The sequence below is a fragment of the Aristolochia californica genome, unplaced genomic scaffold, assembly GCF_029961685.1.
Source record: "Aristolochia californica isolate CCGP_79_NKW_82.1479 unplaced genomic scaffold, dmAriCali1.0.hap1 SCAF_4, whole genome shotgun sequence".
Taxonomy (NCBI): Eukaryota; Viridiplantae; Streptophyta; class Magnoliopsida; order Piperales; family Aristolochiaceae; genus Aristolochia; species Aristolochia californica.
This window is the reverse complement of record NW_027182103.1, coordinates 16,474,297-16,494,202: the sequence shown is the minus strand read 5'-3', so window position 1 is coordinate 16,494,202 and position 19,906 is coordinate 16,474,297. Positions and strand designations below refer to the sequence as shown.

The window sequence follows — 19,906 nt, the reverse complement described above, 5'->3', positions numbered from 1 at the left end:
TTTATTGTTTAATTTCTGATTTTATATTAATGAAATTTCTGTCAATTGCAGATAAATTAAAATTATTGCAAAGTTTAATTTTAGTTAATGGATTTTCTGTATAATTTGTTGTATTTTTTGAAGTTGCTAGTTTAATTTTAGTTAATTTCGTTTAATTTTCTGATTTATGAAGTTGCATTTTACTCTATTGAGATAAGATTTGCAGGATTTTTAGTTGCTAGTTGTTAAATAAATTTGAAGTGTCATGGAATGATCATACCATGTGGTGAGGAGCTTTGGGTGTTATAAATATCCACCACATGGGTTTTTTTATTTTGTTTTTGTTTTATTATGTTTGCCCTAGTTACTAGGATGGGTAATGGAAAGTGGGTTGTCTATGTTTTATTGAGTTTCCATGTGTTCCTAGGGATGGGTAGAGAATCTAAGTAAGAGTAGGTTGGGTCCAGTTCAAACTAGGCTGAGTTGCCTGCACGGGCGTCCATTAGCCAACGAAGCCCGACCCCCATCACTGACGAGGTACGGTTCATAGTGACTGCGAAGTCATATGGGGCTCTACCAGGGGTGTTCGGTGAATTTGGACTTAGGTGTGTTTTTGCATTGTTAGGACTAGTCATCTGTTATAGAATTAGTTCGATTGATTTTTAAATGTTGTAGAATGTTGTTGAATAATTATGAAGTGTTATGGAATGATTTTGCCATGTGGTGAGGAGATTCGGGTGTTATACATAACCACCACATGGTATTTTTTTTGTCTATGTTTTATTTAGTTTCCACGTGTCCCTAGGGATGGGTAGAGAATCTGATTAAGAGTAGGTTGGGTCCAGTTCAAACTAGGCTGAGTTGCCTGCATGGGCATCCATTAGCCAACGAAGCTCAACCCCCATCACTGACGAGGTACGGTTCGTAGTGACTGCGAAGTCATATGGGGTTCTACCAGGGGTGTTCGGTGAATTTGGACTTAGGTGTGTTTTTGCATTGTTAGGACTAATCATAAAAATTAAAACTTAAACTTAGATAATTTTTTGCATAAATAAACTCTTACTAATGTATGGTTTTTATAGATAATATGGCGTCAGTTGTTGGGTTCTTCTGTCGATACAATGGAAAATTGAAGGAGAGGTCTGGATATTTTGATAGTTATGATGGAGGTGAATCACAAATGAAAAGGATTGCAGTTTCGACTAAGTTTAGTGAATTCTTAGTAATGATGTACAGATTCACGGGGTGGGATGGTGATACTCATCAAATGTTTATTAAGGCCAAAATTCCATTTTCTGACGGGGTTTTTGTTATCTCAAAGGTGGAAAATGATAATGATTTGATTGAATTATTTGAGATGGCTTCAAGTAATCGATCTATGGTTGAGATTTTCTTAGAAAAGGTCCTAAGACAAAGGGCCCATGGAAGGGAAGGTACGAGGAATCGAAACTTTATTGGTGAAACATCTTGTCCCCAAGAACAAGAATTACCACGTACACAGGAGTAAGTATTTATGTTCGTATATTTATGATATGAATAGTTAAGTTTACGTGACTTGTTTTTAAGTACAAACTATTATCTATATAGGTTTAATACACAAGGGCGTGAAGTGGGGTTTTTGAACCCCTCGTCTATTGCATCACTGTCTGAGTGTGGAACGTCTTCTCCCTTGTAAGTTTTTTACCCTTTCATTGTTAAATGTGTGATATTTATGTTATCCCTACTCGGATTTTTATGTTTATTGTTGTGTTTATTCAGGGTGGTTAATGATGATGATAGTGATAGTTTTAGTGATTATGATATTGGTTCAGAAGATAGTGAAGGGGATGGGGATGAGATATTCGAAGCCGGGGTTCATAGAAATAGAGTTGAAACAACAGATTCAATTGGGTACCCGGATATATATGAAGATGCCTGGGAGGTTAATACTAGATGTATCAAAGATGATTCTAGAATAATAAATGTTTTAGACTCAACATCAAATAATATCAGCGTGGGTCAAATATTTGAGGATAAGTCCCAAATGGTAGATTTTTTGAAAAAATACTCGATTGAAAGACATGTTAAGTATAAGACATTAAGGTCTAGCAGTTGTGATTATAAAATTGAATGTGGTGAAGATGGATGTCCTTGGAGTGTTTTTGCATCATGTGATCAAATGATTCGTCAATTTAAGATAAGAAAGTATGGTGGAGATCACACTTGTGTTAATAGTATTATTCGTGAAGATAATCCAGTGTGTACATCATCTTTCATTTGTCAAGTCATTATGCCAACAGTGAGGACGAATTTTACTTTGAGTCCTAATGATATACAGCAGATCATGAAAGATAAGTATCATATCTCTGTCCGGTATGCGAAAGCATGGAGAGCAAAATGCAAGGCTATAAAAGCAATTTATGGTGATTGGGATGAATCATATAATCTTTTGCCACGGTTTTTAGATGCAATAAAAGAGGCGAATCCAGCTAATGAATTTATACTGTGTTCTGAAGAATTTGGCCATGAAAGGATGTTTAAGTGTGTTTTTTGGGCATTTGGGCCTTCCATTGCTGGATTCCAATATTGTAGACCCCTTATTAGTGTTGATGGAACACATTTATATGGGAAGTATCCTCATTGTTTGTTAATTGCTACTACTCTTGATGGGAACAATGGTCTTTTTCCTCTAGCTTTTGCTATTGTTGAATCAGAAAATCAAAAAAGTTGGGAATGGTTTTTAGCTTGTCTAGATCGTTTTGTTATTAAAGGAAAAAAACCATTTACTCTGATCTTAGATCGTCAAAAGGGTTTATTAATGGCGGTCCAGAAAATTTTTTTACCTTCAGAATGTTTTCATCGTTTTTGTGTGCATCATTTAGTTGCCAATTTCAAGAAGACGTTCAAAAATGATACATTGAATGCTCTCATATGGTCTGCAGCAAGGAAGACAAATATTATTGAATTTGATCGTACGATGGAGTTGATTGAGCAACAAAGTGAGAGAGCAAAAGAATTATTGACAGAAGGACCATTGAGACCTGAGTTTTGGTCATTGGCACACGATGGCAATGTTCGCTTTGGTGTGTTGACCACCAATTTGTCTGAGAGCTTTAATAATGTTCTAAGAGGTGCTAGAAGGCTTCCAATTCAAGCATTGGTGGCAGCAACTTTTCATAGATTGAATAAATATTTTGTGGAAAGACATGAATTTGCAAGAAAGATGACATCATTTTGTACTCCCTCTGTTGATGTTTCTCTGAAAAATAAGAGGGATAAAGCAAGAGCATGTCGTGTACAACAGTATACGAATAATATGTACGAAATTTCTATGGATGATGGAAGGTTGTATCAGGTTGATTTGGTGAATATGACATGTACGTGCAACCATTTTCAAATGGAACAAATTCCTTGTACCCATGCCATTGCAGTGTGTGCAAAAATCAATTATGATTTCAATCAATTGTGTAGTCGTTGGTATACAACAGAGGCATATAGAGGAACATATGCAATTGGATTCTATCCTCATAAAGATAAACTTTATTGGCCTAATACGGGTGTTCGAGTTGTTCCACCAATTGCAAGGAAGCAACCAGGTCGTCCACGTTCAGTTCGTATAAGTACAGAAATGGATAAAGGAGAACGTGGTACCTATTTTTGTGGTACATGTAAACAATCGGGGCATAACTCTAGAAAATGTCGAAACCCGCCAGTTAACGCTCGCCCCGATAAACACTCCAGGAAGTAGCAATCCAAGGTGAACATTTACATTACTCATGAAATTTAAGTATTACTATTGATAACTGTCGTTTATATTGTGGTATTCTATATGTATTAATCAGTCATTTTAAAATTTTATATTTTGTAGCCATTCTTAGTGGGTGGAAGTTGTGGTTAGTGCCCATTTGGTAACCCTCATTTGAAGATGAGGGCACGTCAGTGGTTGAGTTTCTTGATGATTTACCATTCGTGTAAAGACTGGTAATAATTCTATCGTTTCCATTGTATTTTTTGTTTCATTTCAATATATAGAGTACTTAGTTGAATGCATTAAGGTTTATTTTTCCTCGTTTCATGTAGGTTCAAGATTTGATCTTCCCATCTAGAAATAATCAATCAAAAACTTGGATGGGTCCTCCGGATTTGTTTGTAGAACTTGTCCAGCAGGTAAGAACTTGTCAACTTTTGAGATAATTCACTTTTAAACAGCTACATCCAATGTCTTTTCAAATCAGGTCAAGCTGCTTCTTGAAATGCTTATAAAGAAATGTGGTCTTAATGCTTGTAAGGTTTGTCTTGTTTCAGGAAATGTGGTCTTAATGCTTGAAAGGTTTGTCTTTTAAACAGCTACATCTAATGTCTTTTCAACCCTTTTGGTTTCTATTGTAATTATAGGTCCAAATTATTTAATTCTCCATGTTGGAACTAACTTGTCCTTTTATCCTTGTTTGTGTCTTTTGGCTTTTATTATTTACATAGGCATCCATTTGATTTCACGAAATGGGGTCGCATATGTCAATTTCTCATGGAATATGGTGTCTTCGACAAGAAGAAGATAGTGGAACTAGTAGAAGCTTTAGAGGAGGAGGATCTTCTAGTGGTAACTACAATATTTTTTTGTACTGACCTTTTGGGCCACTGGGTGTAGGATTGCACATGTTATGGTTGTGAATATTATTCCCTTGATCTGTAAAGTACTTTTGAATAATGCTAGCTTTTGTACCTTTTGTTTTAATTTTGGTGAATATGCCATGAATGATCTGAGAGAAGGTTACTAGAATAGGTTTGTAGATATAAGAGACTAGGATTACTATTTGGAAGCTTGATCAGATGACTTAGAACTCTTTTAATATTATTTAACAAGCTCAGTTTGTTGTTGAGTTGTGTAAAATCATTTCATCCTTGCTCTTGTTGAATGCTGATCCATTTTTCTATGGCTGCCCACATAGGAACGTGGGCAGCCATAAATGCTGGTGGAGGGTTTCATCTCTTCTCTACAGAAAGGGGAGGATTCTGTGTATGCAGATGTCTCACTTTGTTCGCCAAATTGTTTTTGCTGTATATGAATTGTGCAGGGTGTTGATGCCCATCAAGGAGATGGGCATGAAAGGAATTTCTCAAATGACAATTAAGTCTCAACATGCCGATGAGTTTCATTGCGATAACACTGTAAAAGGTGAGTACTCTCTCTCCCTCTTTAACTTTTTTTGTAATGAAAGTCGCACTAGTTTCATGGTCCCTCACTTTCATGCCTCAATGTGCTTTTCTTTGTTCAGAATAGAGAAGGAAGTTGTTTTGACAAAGACCGATATGTTTATCTAAATGAAGAAATTTCAGGCAAGGCCCTCTTATTGATGAAACTACTTAGCAGAAGGATGACTCTGATGATGAGGAAAAGGAGCATTATGATGATGAATGAACAGTTTGAGTCTATTTAGTTCGTCCTCTATGAAGTTTGTTAGAAAAATTGGGTGTATTATAACTTGGTTCAAGAAATGTAATTTGAGTCTTTTGAAACTATGTCAAATATGTTGGGATGCCATGACTCCCATTAACAATCTCTTGTACCTTGACCACAATTTAACATTTTTTGTTTCAATGTTTCTATCATATTTTTAAATATTCATATTTTTTTAGTTTATAAATATTTTAAATCGATAATATATGGGTAAAACTTAAGAGTAAGATTTTTTAAATTTATAAATATTTTAAATCCATAATAAATGGGTAAGAGGTAGATTTTTTCTATTTATAAATATTTAAATTTATAAATATTATTATTTTTTAAATAAGGTAATAAAAGTATACAAATAAATTGTATTTTTTAACTCTAAAATAATTTTTTTGTATATTTTTTTAGTTTATAAATATTTTAAATCGATAATATATGGGTAAAACTTAAGAGTAAGATTTTTTAAATTTATAAATATTTTAAATCCATAATAAATGGGTAAGAGGTAGATTTTTTCTATTTATAAATATTTAAATTTATAAATATTATTATTTTTTAAATAAGGTAATAAAAGTATACAAATAAATTGTATTTTTTAACTCTAAAATAATTTTTTTGTATATTTTTTTAGTTTATAAATATTTTAAATCGATAATATATGGGTAAAACTTAAGAGTAAGATTTTTTAAATTTATAAATATTTTAAATCCATAATAAATGGGTAAGAGGTAGATTTTTTCTATTTATAAATATTTAAATTTATAAATATTATTATTTTTTAAATAAGGTAATAAAAGTATACAAATAAATTGTATTTTTTAACTCTAAAATAATTTTTTTGTATATTTTTTTAGTTTATAAACATTTTAAATCGATAATATATGGGTAAAACTTAAGAGTAAGATTTTTTAAATTTATAAATATTTTAAATCCATAATAAATGGGTAAGAGGTAGATTTTTTCTATTTATAAATATTTAAATTTATAAATATTATTATTTTTTAAATAAGGTAATATAAGTATACAAATAAATTGTATTTTTAAACTCTAAAATAATTTTTTTGTATATTTTTTTAGTTTATAAATATTTTAAATCAATAATATATGGGTAAAACTTAAGAGTAAGATTTTTTAAATTTATAAATATTTTAAATCCATAATAAATGGGTAAGAGGTAGATTTTTTCTATTTATAAATATTTAAATTTATAAATATTGTTATTTTTTAAATAAGGTAATAAAAGTATACAAATAAATTGTATTTTTAAACTCTAAAATAATTGTTTTGTATATTTTTTTAGTTTATAAATATTTTAAATCAATAATATATGGGTAAAACTTAAGAGTAAGATTTTTTAAATTTATAAATATTTTAAATCCATAATAAATGGGTAAGAGGTAGATTTTTTCTATTTATAAATATTATTATTTTTTAAATAAGGTAATAAAAGTATACAAATAAATTGTATTTTTTAACTCTAAAATAATTTTTTTGTATATTTTGTTTAATTTATAAATATTTTAAATCGATAATATATGGGTAAAACTTCAGAGTAAGATTTTTTAAATTTATAAATATTTTAAATTCATAATAAATGGGTAAGAGGTAGATTTTTTCTATTTATAAATATTTAAATTTGTAAACATTATTATTTTTTAAATAAAGTGATAAAAAGTATACAAATAAATTGTATTTTTAAACTCTAAAATAACTTTTTGTATATTTTTTTAATTTATAAATATTTTATATCAATAATATGTGGTAAGACTTAAGAGTAAGATTTTTTTTCTTTATAAATATTTTAAATCTAATATTTTACTTTTTTTATTTTATTTTTTAAAATATAAAGTAATAAAAAGTATAACGATAATTTTTTTAATTAATAAATATTTTTATTGATATTAAATGGTGTTAAATAAGTAAGAGTTATTTTTTTAATTGTTTATTTAAAAAATAATTTTTTATTTCAGATATTAGGTAATAAAAAGTGTATTTGATTTTTTAATTTTTTAAAAATTTATTCAAAATTTTATCATGACGTGGCGGATGACATGTCAATAATAACGACGTGGCAGCCTATGTGTTCATCTACGTTGCCGCTGTGATGACGGGGCGACACGTAAGCAGTCAAAGCTTACGTGTCGGCTTTGACTGTCCACATATACAGTGGACTGGTCAAAGTTTGGTAGTTTTGTAAATATTTTCTGGTCTTCGTTATTATTATAAATAAGTTAATTTAAATAGGTATTTTGGTAAAATTCCCTATTCCAAACTATTGGACGTGTCCTTTACCGTGCCCACCAAAAGCCCACCTTCCGGTCGCGTCGGAATGCTTACCCCTTCGAGTGGGAAGGAGACGAGATTACTGATCACTTTACCAAGAGGCGTCGGGAGTGAGTTCGTTGAGTTTTTGAGTCTCGTGTCTCGCTACATGGCAACTTGAGTTTATCGACTTTCATAGCACCGGTTGGACGCCAAGGTGCCCGCCTATCTTTGGGCTGTCTGTTTTAGCTCCGGAATCACCTTTCTTTCACCGTGTTAGATGCGGAGACCAGACCGGATGCTAGAACGAAAGACCGTTAACTAAGAGAAATGATTGAAGGAGCGGGATAGTACCAGCGTCCAAGCGAAATAGGGGCGGCTACGAATGGGCTGTTCTGCCATTCTGCCTCTCATGAACTATCGGCATTGTTTATCAGTAAGAGGTAGAGTCACTGATTCCGTCTGCGGGGAGGGAGCTCTTGGATTTGGCAATTTCAAAATGCCAATTGGATGATGAAGAGACTCAATGTCACCTTTGGAGGGAAGGTGATCTTCTACAGAACCGTGGCATCAGAAGGTCGATACTAAGCCTACAGGAGGAATGAGACCCTGCTTTCGTTATCGAGTGGATAGTAGAATAGCCCGCTCTATCTATTCTACGAGAATTGTTGGTCATCGCCCTACCTGTGGGAATTCAGGGCAATTACTATAGTCGAACGTTCTTCGACCTGATTGGTTGCACCGCCACGTGGAAGCCACGCCCTGCCTTCACTTCTACCTCCTCCTGTGTTCACCCATGGAGGCCTTGCGCCTGACGAGGGATCAGACTGGAACAGTGAGTCTCATTCGCACCCTTGGTTGTCCAACGGGTTTTCCTTCACCTGACTATGACCTACGGCCTGGCAACCTTCTTTTGGTAAAGATGATTTACACCTCTCTTTCCGAATGCTCTTGTCCGCCCGCTTGGACGCTGCGCAAAAGCCAAACCATTTGAGGTGAGGTTCCTTTCTTCAAGGCCGATATTTGGCCTTTTTTCGCTAGTTGACCCTGCCATTGGTGTCTCACCCTTGCATGCAGCTCACCTCGCCTTTTTCTTGCGGCAAGCAAGCCGCTCTCAGTTCTCTCGCTCCCGGTTACACCTTTGTGTGTTGTGCGTACTTCTAGCGCCTCGGCACCACCACAGTGGTTTCGGTCGGCTTAACGGAGTTGCTGCGGTCCAATCGGTTAGGCATCTCGTCTACCACCCTGGTTAGGTGGCTTGCAGACTGATCCCCCTCGAATCGTACGGACGGCACGAGCAGCCTCACTTCGCTCGTCTCACTCCCGACCTACCGTGCTCTCACACCCTCACTCACTAGTAAGCGGTTTCAATTCTCCCTTGAATTCGTTCACTCGTGTCCCTTACCAAAGGGCCACTTCGTTCACTTGTCTTTAGGCACTCCAAAGGCATAAGAAAGCATATAAGATAGGCTGATCACCAATTAATTCAACTGCCAGAGGCTTCTAGAATTCGTTATTTGGCACTTTAAGCCAATCAACGTAGGATCACAGCTTCTCTGTCTTTATCAGAAGAGGAGAATCCATGACGGTATTGGTCTATGAAAAAAGAATCCTGCCATCACGGCTAAACAACTTACAAAGCAAGCAAGAAGGACTCGCGGAGGGCTCTTTGTATGCCCATCCTCCCCTCAGCCATTTCGGGTTAAGAAGAAATTCAATTAATGAAATTTCTCTCTATAAAAAAGGAAGACTGCGTGGTCGGAGTTTGATTTGATGTCTTTTTGCGATCGCGCAGTCTTTCTTCATGCCTCATTTCGGCATAGCTGTCCACAAACTGAACAGGATATCGATCTTACTGTATCCGCATGCCTGCCCCTACCTTCTATCAACAGAAATTAACATAAAAGAAAAAGGCGTCAGCACGGCGTAGGAACCGCTCCTGCACATCCGAAGCGAGTGATTTTGCTAAACCCTTTGTTTCGGCCCCTTGGCTAAAAGTTTGCTACTGAATGCGGTCTACTTTTGCTTTAACTACTAAAAGGAGAAAGTGTTTGAGTGCATGGTGATCCATGCGAGGTGCACGAACGATTTCTGTGATGCTATCAGGGAGGAAATACAGTAATGGATGTTCTCACTTGACATTGACTTGACACCAATCGTCTGCATCTCCGTCTGGGAGGGGCTGAAGACTTTCCGTGTGAAGCCGCTTCCTCACGTTAGGTGTAGATCGGAGAGTCTGGATAGGGTTTAGTCAAGAGTTACACTAAGCATAGAGCAGTGTGCCGGGCCATCTAAGGAAGCGGATCTGTCTGCTGAGGGATGCTATATAGCGCCTTTGTGGGTACGCTGAATTACCACCACAAGGGGAACAACGCTGGCAGAGAGCCTTTCCAAAAAAGACGGCTTAGAGCGCCAGTCAGGCTCGTAGCAAGGAAAAGTTTGATATTTGAGAAGGAAGGACTTTTGGTATAAGGTTTGCACTCCACTGATGGTCAAAAAAAGTCTTAGACTCTTTCTCTCTCTATATGTATATTATATATGTATATTTTGATCAATTAATTCCACCGTTGATTTTCACTAAAAACCTTATATCTGTTTGCTAGAGAACAAAAGAAAAGTCAAAAAATCTTTGAGGCAGACAAATAAGAGTGCCTCTATTGCGTAGGTGCGTAGCCCTGTAGCTTAAGAGCTTGACGCGCGAGAGGGGCATGTGCGCATGGCAGCAAGTGGGCTTGTGCGCTAGCTAGTGCCACTACCAACCCTCGCGTTAGCGCAGCCGTTTGATTGCTCCCTGCAAGGTCATATCCGTATAAATACCCGTCTCGCATCTCCGCGTGGAACCTCTCAACACAATATACATTGCCTCGCTTTCTCGTATTAGCTGAATGGGTCAGCATAATTGCATCGTCAATCTCGCGATCCATCGCCTTATCGAGTAGGATCGGGCCAAGCTCTCCGGCTTACCCTGAATCGTATCTATTCTTTTGGGTTCATGATCTGCTCTTAGTAGGCCTACTCTGTGGCGAGTAGCTCTTTTATGATATGATAATTGCTTTCTAACGCGCATGGGAAGCAGGCTAAAGAATAGGTCTCAATTCACACATGGCTTTTAAATTAAGTACCTGTCCCCCTTCCTTCTCCTCGTATTGGAAAGCCGCACTCGTCTCTGGTGTATGGGAAGTAGTTGGCCTCACATACATCCTTCCTGACCACCGAAAGAAGGACTGATTATCAAAAGAACGTGACGTGGTCTACTCAATTAACGGGGAACGGTCTCCCGTGGGTAAGATTTGTTGTGAAACGAGGAACACCCAAAAAATCTAATAAGTGAATATTTGAAAAGGAGAAAAAATACCAGTGTGGGTAATGGGTAGAGATGCACCATTTCCTACAATCACAGAGTCCTTACCCGTGTAATTTTTGGACTGATCCAAAGTAGATGGATCGGTGGTCATATGGGCGGAAACCCCAGTGTCCAAAAATCAGTCAGCAACCTCGGATCTGGAGAGAGAATAAGATGTGTTGAAGGCTTCAGCAAGATGAGCCGAGGAGTCAGTCTGAGCATACCGCTGATTGCAACGATTAGCATAATGGCTCTCCATGCTACAAATTTGGCAGCGGGGTGGACGGCGACCCTGACCAAAGTGGGTGCGTCCTCGGTTGGAAGAGTTGCGGCCGTGAGAATGAGTACAACCTCGGTGGTTACCACGGGAAGCAGTAGAAGCTCCATGGGTATTGGTACGACTGCGATTAGTGGCTGTGAACGCCGCAGTGGTGGCAAACGGCTCAAGGGACCGCTGGAACAACTCAAAACTTTCTGCTTTAGAAACTAAATCTGCAAAATAGGGGAGAGTGGTGAGAACCATCCGAGCGGTAGAAAAACTGGAAAACTCAACACCGAGGCCACGAAGGAACCAATGCGCTTTGTCAATATCCTCGACAGGTCTACCAATGGCATGGAGCTGGTCACACAGGGCTTTAAAAGTACGAGGGTACTCAGCAACTGGTTTGGTGCCGTGTTTCATCAGTTGCAAATCATCCTTGAGTCGTAGTTCACGGGCTTTCGAATAATGGCTGAAGGTATTCTCCAACGCAACCCAAACATCACGGGAAATGGAGAGGCCAACAACAGTAGCCATGGCTTCCTCTGTGAGAGAGGATAGCAGTAAACTGAGAAGTCTTTGATCGGCTGATTTCCATGCAAGAAATGTGGAGTTGAGTGTGGTAGAGGTGGCTGGTGCAAATCGAGGTGGCGGGACAAGAGTACCATCGACGTAAGCTAATAGTTCTTGACTCCCAAGGAGAGAAATAAATTAGTTTTTCCAGAGAAGATAATTAGAGGAAGAAAGCTTGATGGTGATTATGTGGATTAGAGTGTTAAAAGGGAGAAGATGAGTAGAAGATTTGGAAGCCATGGGAGAAGCCTGAGCCATTTTTTTTTTACTTTGACTTTGACTTTGATCAAAGAGTTAAGAGAGGAAAGAAGCAGCGAAGCGCAAAAAAAAAAATTTGGGCAAAACAGCTAAGCGAACAAATGTGGATGAAGCAACGAAGCGAAAAAAAATTTGGGCAAAACAGCGAAGCGAATAAATGTGGACGAAACAAAGAAAAATAAATTTGGGTAAAGAAGGATATGAAGGGATGATAGCCAACTCATCAGGAGGCGCGACAACGTCTTCTGTAAATACCGAAGCGAGAAACAGCAAAGCCGAAAATACATCAGTGAAGGAGAAACTGGCAAACGGCGGTCGGACAGTGATCGACGGTAGATTGGTTCGCGTTCGGCTGGAGGTTCGCGTCGGATAGCAGGGAGCAGATGACGATCAGGGGAGATGAACAGCGATGGGATGCACCACCACTGGCTTCGCCAAGAAAGCGAAGTTGTCGTCTTTCTTCAACGACGACGATGAACAAAGACACCGTGAAAATAAAATAAAATAAAGAGGTAGTGAAACTCGACGGAGAAAAAAAAAAATTAGAATCGCTCGACAGAGACAGGGTAGAACGCCTGCTCTGATACCATGAGAGAATTTGATAAAAACCACCACAATACGAAGGTGGAGTTGATGATCAATTTATAAGCTTTACAATGCTATATACAGAATATTATAATCAATCTAAAATAAAAATTATACAAATAATTAGCCTGTAATCAGGACTAATTATCCTCGACGGAATATACAAAAATAAAGCCTTGAATCAATGCTAGATACTACACGGGCAGCGCCTCTATTGCACGGGCAGCGCCTCTATTGCTTAAAGGGGCAGCAGAGGCCCTATTGTATAAAGCTGCTCCGCTCCTCTTGCTACCGTAGTGCGCTAAAGAAGCAAACGGAGGCTGAACAGCCGAAGTGCGCTCGCTGGCTTTCGCGAACTGCAGCTTCCGCGAACTGCAGCTTCGCCAAGAAAAGCACTTCTTACTGGTGAAGGGCGCGCTACGGGCCTACGCTTGTTCCTGCGCGAGAATCTCCGGCTTTTTGGCCGTATCTTGCTCCTTTCTTTCGCCTCAGTAGTGAGCGCTGCGAGATCTGATTCAACTGAATATGGGACTTGGATATGCTCCTGCTCCCAGCAGATATGCTGGGCTAGATAGTGACAAAGGGCAAACTCGAGCCATCAGTCAACCACTGCTACCTGTGCTGGTTTGTTATATTTATATGATAGATCTCCCACCTCGGCTGGAACTTGCCTCTGCTACTTGCATCTCTGCTACTTTAGGGTATGAAGCCCCCGAATCTAGGCGAGGTGATGACGGGGAACTCCAACTTGTTTTGGCTTTATATCTCGCCCGGACAATCACGCGACGAATCTTAACGCGCGCTGCCCGACACACAAAGAATTGCGATTTACTGAACGCAGGCGCTTACTTATCACAGATTCGAGGATGTCTTTTCCGGCACACTCGTGGAGTTCGCTCGAAGTCGTCGCGAGCTCGGAGTTTGAAGCTTCAACACAGTCACTCCTTAGTAGCTCGTTGCTACAACTTCTCTTTGGCTCGTTCCGTGCTTACTCACTTCACTCGCTCTCGTTCAGTAGCGGTTTATTCATTCTTTAGATAGCAGCGTGAGAGCTCTGAAATTCCATTCTGGTCCGCCGTTCCAGTCGAATCGTAAGCTTCGCTCGACACTGCTAGCGAAGCTCTACGCTACGACAGAGCATTTCCATTATTTCAATTATATAGCCAATCACACAGCTCTCTCTCTTTCCGGCCGTATGTAGAATCGTCGGAGCGAGCGGAGCAGCTGCAGAGGCTGCTACCTTGGGCGCTTATAACAATAGGGCAAGCGAGAAGCATGCCTATCAAGCGCCTTATAACAATAGGGCAGGCTTGAAGCGTGCTACCTTGGGCGAGGGTTGGTGTGGTGCAGTAAGGCGCATTAGCGCAGCGCCGTTTGATTGCTCCCTTCCCTTACACCTGCTTCTAGCCCGGAGGGGAAGACTTTTCGATGTACTTCCGGTCTTCTGGGCTGGATTCAGAAGTATGCCTGCTGATATAGCTTTTCAACAACGAGTGATTCCATTGACCGGTACAAAGGCATCTCTACTATGGAGGCCAGGGTAGCTATCGCATCGGCTAGGCTGTTCTTGTCTCTAGGCACATGGACGAAAACCACCTCATCAAAGAGTGAGACTAGGTGTTCGGCTAGCTCTTGATACGGAATCCACGCCGAGTCCCTGGTCTTCCACTCTCCCACGACCTGACTGATAACCTAGAGTCCCCAACGACTTTTAGGCGAGTCACTCCAAACGTTAGAGCACTTTTCAGGCTTTGTGTGGTCCCTTTTTTGAGGGAGCATGGCGTGGAGAGGAGGGAGGGCGACCGACCTGGCCAACTCTCCAGTGGGACCCGCCCTCAGGTTGGGCCAGAAGCCCCCCTACTTGTAAGGCCAATAAGGGTACCATTACTATATGATATGCCCTCTTCAGGCGCTTGTCCATCGTTCGGACCTCATCCAGCATTCTCGGGAAATCCGCAGTCTGCTCTTATGGCCGCTGCCTTCCCTCAAAATCAATTTAAAACCCCGAAAATAAAAAAAGTACTAAAGAGTACTTTTTTTCCAGCTAATTCAGCCAATTTCCCCTCCAGCCCAACAACCCCAACCCTCCCTTAATCCTGCGACGCCCTCAAGTTTGGAAGGCCCGTCCAATCAAAAAGTAGCAGCCGTAAGCGGCCCTCTTCTCGGTCGGGCTATGGGCTCTCGGGCTTGGGCACATCAATAAGAGTAAGACGAAGACGCGATGCGCTCTTTCGTCTGATTCACTTGACAGAAGTACGAGTCGAGCGGCTAAGAGCTTAAATTAAAGCAGGAGCCGCAGGCATGAGCGCAGTGCAAGCCCTATCGCGTATGCCCGCGCCGCTATTATTATACGAGAAATCGATGTGAAGAAATCAATGTTAACAATCAGTTCCTGCAGTGAGTGAGGTATGCTTCACGAACGTTACTAACATGAGCTTCTTCAGGAGTAGCAAGCTAGCCCGAGAGCAGGAGCAAGCGTGCCCGAGTGTTAGCCCGATATCTTGTTTGCAATGGCATTTTTATAAACTAATGTGATTGAAAAAGACAGGGATAAGTCCCTTACCTTAGGTCTTCTCTCATTTCCACTCAGTCTATTCGTTTCGTTCAAACTAAATTGTTCACTCCTCATCATCGTGCCTGCCAGTACGGTATGAATGAAGTCTACCTCACTTTTGATATTTGTCACGAGATGGGAAAGAATGCGGTGATTGCATTTAGAAAGTCGGTTCACTAGAGCTCTGCTTGTCAGCAATTCTGACTACTTCCACCTGGACCTTCAAGTCAGCAAAGCTTAGCTCGAAGTTGAATCTGCCCGACAAGTACCTGCCCAAGGACTTCGATGGGAAATAGCCGTGGAAACTCAAGAAGAAGGTAAGACAGAAGAAAGTTAGTACCAAGTTCGCAAAGAAGCCGGGGAAAGAAATATGCGCTGTCCAACGCACACAGGCAGGAAGGGACGCCGCAACCTTTACGGATCGGCTACGCTTGGCGGAAGGATAGAAACACGGAGATTTTGCTGACAGATAGATGCGCTACATTGTTGTATTGTATATTTAAATTTTTTATGTATATTTTTTTTAAATTAAAACTCGAGTTTTTACTTTTCCTTCGTCTTGTAAATAAAAAAAATATAAAAGAAAAATAAATTACAACAAAATGAAAATTTTAGAGTTTATGAATGAAAAGAATTTAAAGCAATAAAAAATGTATGTAAAGAAAATTGATTCCACACCACAAATAAATCAAAAGTTTTGTTATCCAAGTTTTGGAAAAACTACTAGTTCAACCCTAATTGCTGGGAATTTTATAAGAAAAAGATTTTTCTACGCATGTTTTAAAAAATGGATATGCATGTTTGAAACATGTTAAAGATGCAAATGACCTATGGATCCAGACCTTTTAAAGAGAATAACATTAAATTCCCAAATGAACGTGAGGTGGGATATTTACCCGAGTCTAACTAGCCATTATTTTGCCCATTTACAAAAAGCTGACCTAACGGTCATCAATGACTGTAAAGTGATTTATCATGCGTAACGGGCTATATTTTTGTAAAGAATGACTTATGGATTGGGAGTCAACACTCAGTTAAAAATCCTCTGCCTCTCCCTTTACCCGACAATTGCAGCACCTGATATATAAAATGAAAAAAGAGTTTACAATCGCTAAAAAATACACACACGTTTTGGAATTATCTCTCTCTACATTTGTGCGTTGTGGATTTACAGTTTAGATGAATACTTTTTTCTTAAATCAAAAGTTGAGTTTTCACTTCCCCTTCATCTCGTAAAAAAAAAAAAAGATAATAGCCAAATAGATCATAACAAAATAAAATTTTTATAGTTTATGTGTGGAAAGAATTTAAAGCAATAACAAATGTAAGTATAGAAAATTTATTCACACACCACAAATGTACACAAAATTTTTGTTATCCAAGTTTGGGAAATTCTACTAGTTCAACCCTAATAGCTCAGAATTTTATATGAAACAGATTTTTCTACATATGTTTTAAAAAATGGATATGCATGCTTGAAACATGTTAAAGATGCAAATGACCTATGGATCCAAACATTTTAAAGATAATAACATGAAATTCCCAAGTAAACGTGCGGTAGGATATTTACTCGAGTCAAACAAGTCATTATTTCGCCGATTTACAAAAGTTTACTTAACGATCATAGATGACTGTAAAGTAGTTTATCATACGTAACAGGCTATATTTTTGTAAAGAATGACTTATGGATTGGGAGTCAACACTCAGTTAAAAATCCCCCACTTCCCCCTTTTCCAGACGATTGCAAACATGATATATAAAAAGAAAAAAGAGTTTACATTCATTCCAGACACTTTTTCGAATTATCTCTCTCTACATTTGTGCATCGTACATTTATATTTTAGATGTATACTTTTTTTTTTAAATCAAAAGTTGATTTTTCACTTCCCCTTCATCTCGTAAACAAAAAAAGAGATAAAAGCCAAATAGATCACAACAAAATGAAAATTTGAGAGTTTATGTATAGAAAAAATTTAAAGCAATAACAAATGTAAGTAAATAAAATTTATTCACATACTACAAATCTTAACAAAATTTTTTTTATCTAGGTTCGGGAAATTCCACTAAGTCAACCCTAATAACTCGAAATTTTATAAGAAAGATATTTTTCTACACATGTTTTAAAAAATGGATATGCATGCTTGAAACATGTTAAAGATGCAAATGACCTATGGATCCAAAACTTTTAAAGTGAATAACATTAAATTCCGAAGTGAACATGCTGTGGGATATTTACAAGAGTCAAACATGCAATTATTTCGCCCATCTAAAAAAAGTTGACCTACCGACCATAGATGACTGTAAAGTGATTTCTCATGCGTAACGGGCTATATTTTGGAAAGGAATGACGTATCGATTAGGATTCAACACTGGGTTAAAAATCCGCCATCTCCCCCTTTTCCCGACGATTGTAGAACCTGATATAAAAAAGGTAAAAAAAGCTTAAAATCCCTAAAAATTGCAGACACTTTTTGGAATTATCTATCTCTACATTTGTGCATTGTGCATTTATATTTTAGATGTATACTTTTTTCTTAAGTCAAAACTTGAGTTTTAACTTTCCCTCTATCTTGTAAACAAAATAAGATATAAAAGGCAAATAGATCACAACAAAAAAAAAATTTAGAGTTTATGTATGGAAAGAATTTAAAGCAAAAAGAAATTTAAGTAAATAAAATTGATTCACAAACCACAAATGAATAAAAATTTTTGTTTTCCAAGTTTGGCAAAATCACTAGTTCAACACAAATAGCTCAGAATTTTAAAAGAAAGAGATTTTTCTACACATGTTTTAAAAAATGGATATGCATGCTTGAAAAAAGTTAAAGATGTAAATGACCTATGGATCCAAACCTTTTAAAGAGAATAAAAATAAATTCTCAAATGAACGTGAGGTGGGATATTTACCCGAGTCAAAGGAGCCATTATTTTGCCCAATTACAAAAAGCTGACCTAACGATCATGGATGACTTATGGATTGGGAGTCAACACTCAGTTAAAAATCCCCCGTCTCCCCTTTTTCCTGATGATTGCAGAACCTAAAATATAAAACGTAAAAAGAGTTTACAATCCCTAAAAATTATAGACACTTTTTGGAATTATCTCTCACTACATTTGTGCATTGTGTATTTACATTTTAGATATATACTTTTTTCTTAAATCAAAACTTGAGTTTTCACTTCCCCTTCATCTCGTAAACAAAAAAAGAGGTAAAAGCCAAATAGATCACAACAAAATGAAAATTTTAGAGTTTATGTATGGAAACAATTTAAAGCAAAAATAAATGTAATTAAAGAAAATATTTTCACACAACACAAACGCACACAAAAGTTTTTTTATCCAAGTTTTGGAAATTGCACTAGTTCAACCCAAATAGCTCAGAATTTTATAAGAAAGAGATTTTCAACGCATGTTTTAAAAAATGGATATTCATGTTTGAAACATCTTAAAGATGCAACTGACCTATGGATCCATACCTTTTAAAGAGACTAACATTAAATTCCCTAGTGAACGTGCGGTGGGATATTTACCCGAGTAAAACAAACCATTATTTTGCCCACTTATAAAAAGCTGACCTAACAATCTTAGAAGATTGTAAAGTAATTTATCATGCATAACGGGCTATATTTTTTTAAGGAATGACTTATGGATTGGGAGTCAACACTCAGTTAAAAATCCCTCGCCTCCCCCTTTTCCCGACGATTGTAGAACCTGATACATAAAAACTAAAAAGAGTTTACAATCCCTAAAAATTACAGACACTTTTTGGAATTATCTCTCTCTAAATTTGTGCATTGTGCATTTCAATTTTAGATTTATACCTTTTTCATAAATCAAAACTTGAGTTTTGAATTTGCCTCCATCTCGTAAACAAAAAAAGAGATAAAAGGCAAATAGATCACAACAAAATGAAAAATTTAGAGTTTATGTATGGAAATAATTTAAAGCAATAAAAATTGTAGTTAAAGAAAATTTAGTCACACACCACAAATGAACACAAAAGTTTTGTTATCCAATTTTTTTGAAATTCCACTTCTTCAACCCTTACAACACGTAATTTTATAAGAAAGAGATTTTTCTGCACATGTTTTAAAAAATGAATAAGCATGCTTCAAACATGTTAAAGATGCAAATGATCTCTGGATCCACACTTATAAAGATAAAACCATTAAATTCCTAAATGAACGTGCGGTGGGACATTTACCCGAGTCAAACAAGCTATTATTTTGCCCATTTACAAAAAGTTGACTTAACGATCATGGATGATTGTAATGCGATTTACCAAGCGTAACGGGCTAAAGTTTTTTAAGGAATGAATTTTGGATAGGAAGTCAATACTCAGTTAAAAATCCCCCCCCCCCCCCCCCATTTTCTCGACGATTACAGAACTTGATATATAAAAACTAAAAAGAGTATACAATCCCTAAAAATTACAGACACTTTTTGGAATTATCTCTCCCTACATTTGTGCATAGTGCATTTCAATTTTAGATGTATACTTTTTTCTTAAATCAAAACTTGAGTTTTCACTTTCCCTCTATCTTGTAAAAAAAAAAGACATAAAGGCCAAATAGATCACAACAAAATGAAAATTTAAGAGTTTATGTATGGAAAGAATTTAAAGCAATAACAAATGTTCGTAAAGAAAATTTATTCATACAC

At 37.4% G+C, this 19,906-nt stretch overlaps 1 protein-coding gene and 1 long non-coding RNA gene across 2 annotated transcripts; both read left to right on the top strand.

Annotated features, from left to right (window-relative positions):
- Window positions 1–1,066: 1,066 nt before the first annotated feature.
- On the top strand, window positions 1,067–3,706 carry LOC137963109 (uncharacterized). Its single transcript, XM_068810287.1, has 3 exons — window positions 1,067–1,482; window positions 1,567–1,650; window positions 1,738–3,706. The coding sequence occupies exons 1-3, from the start codon at window positions 1,067–1,069 to the stop codon at window positions 3,704–3,706; spliced, it is 2,469 nt and encodes an 822-aa protein (XP_068666388.1).
- Window positions 3,707–4,054: 348 nt separating this feature from the next.
- Window positions 4,055–4,553, top strand: LOC137962276 (uncharacterized). Its single transcript, XR_011115116.1, has 3 exons — window positions 4,055–4,125; window positions 4,264–4,288; window positions 4,438–4,553. It is a non-coding gene; the product is annotated as an uncharacterized lncRNA (long non-coding RNA).
- Window positions 4,554–19,906: the final 15,353 nt, after the last annotated feature.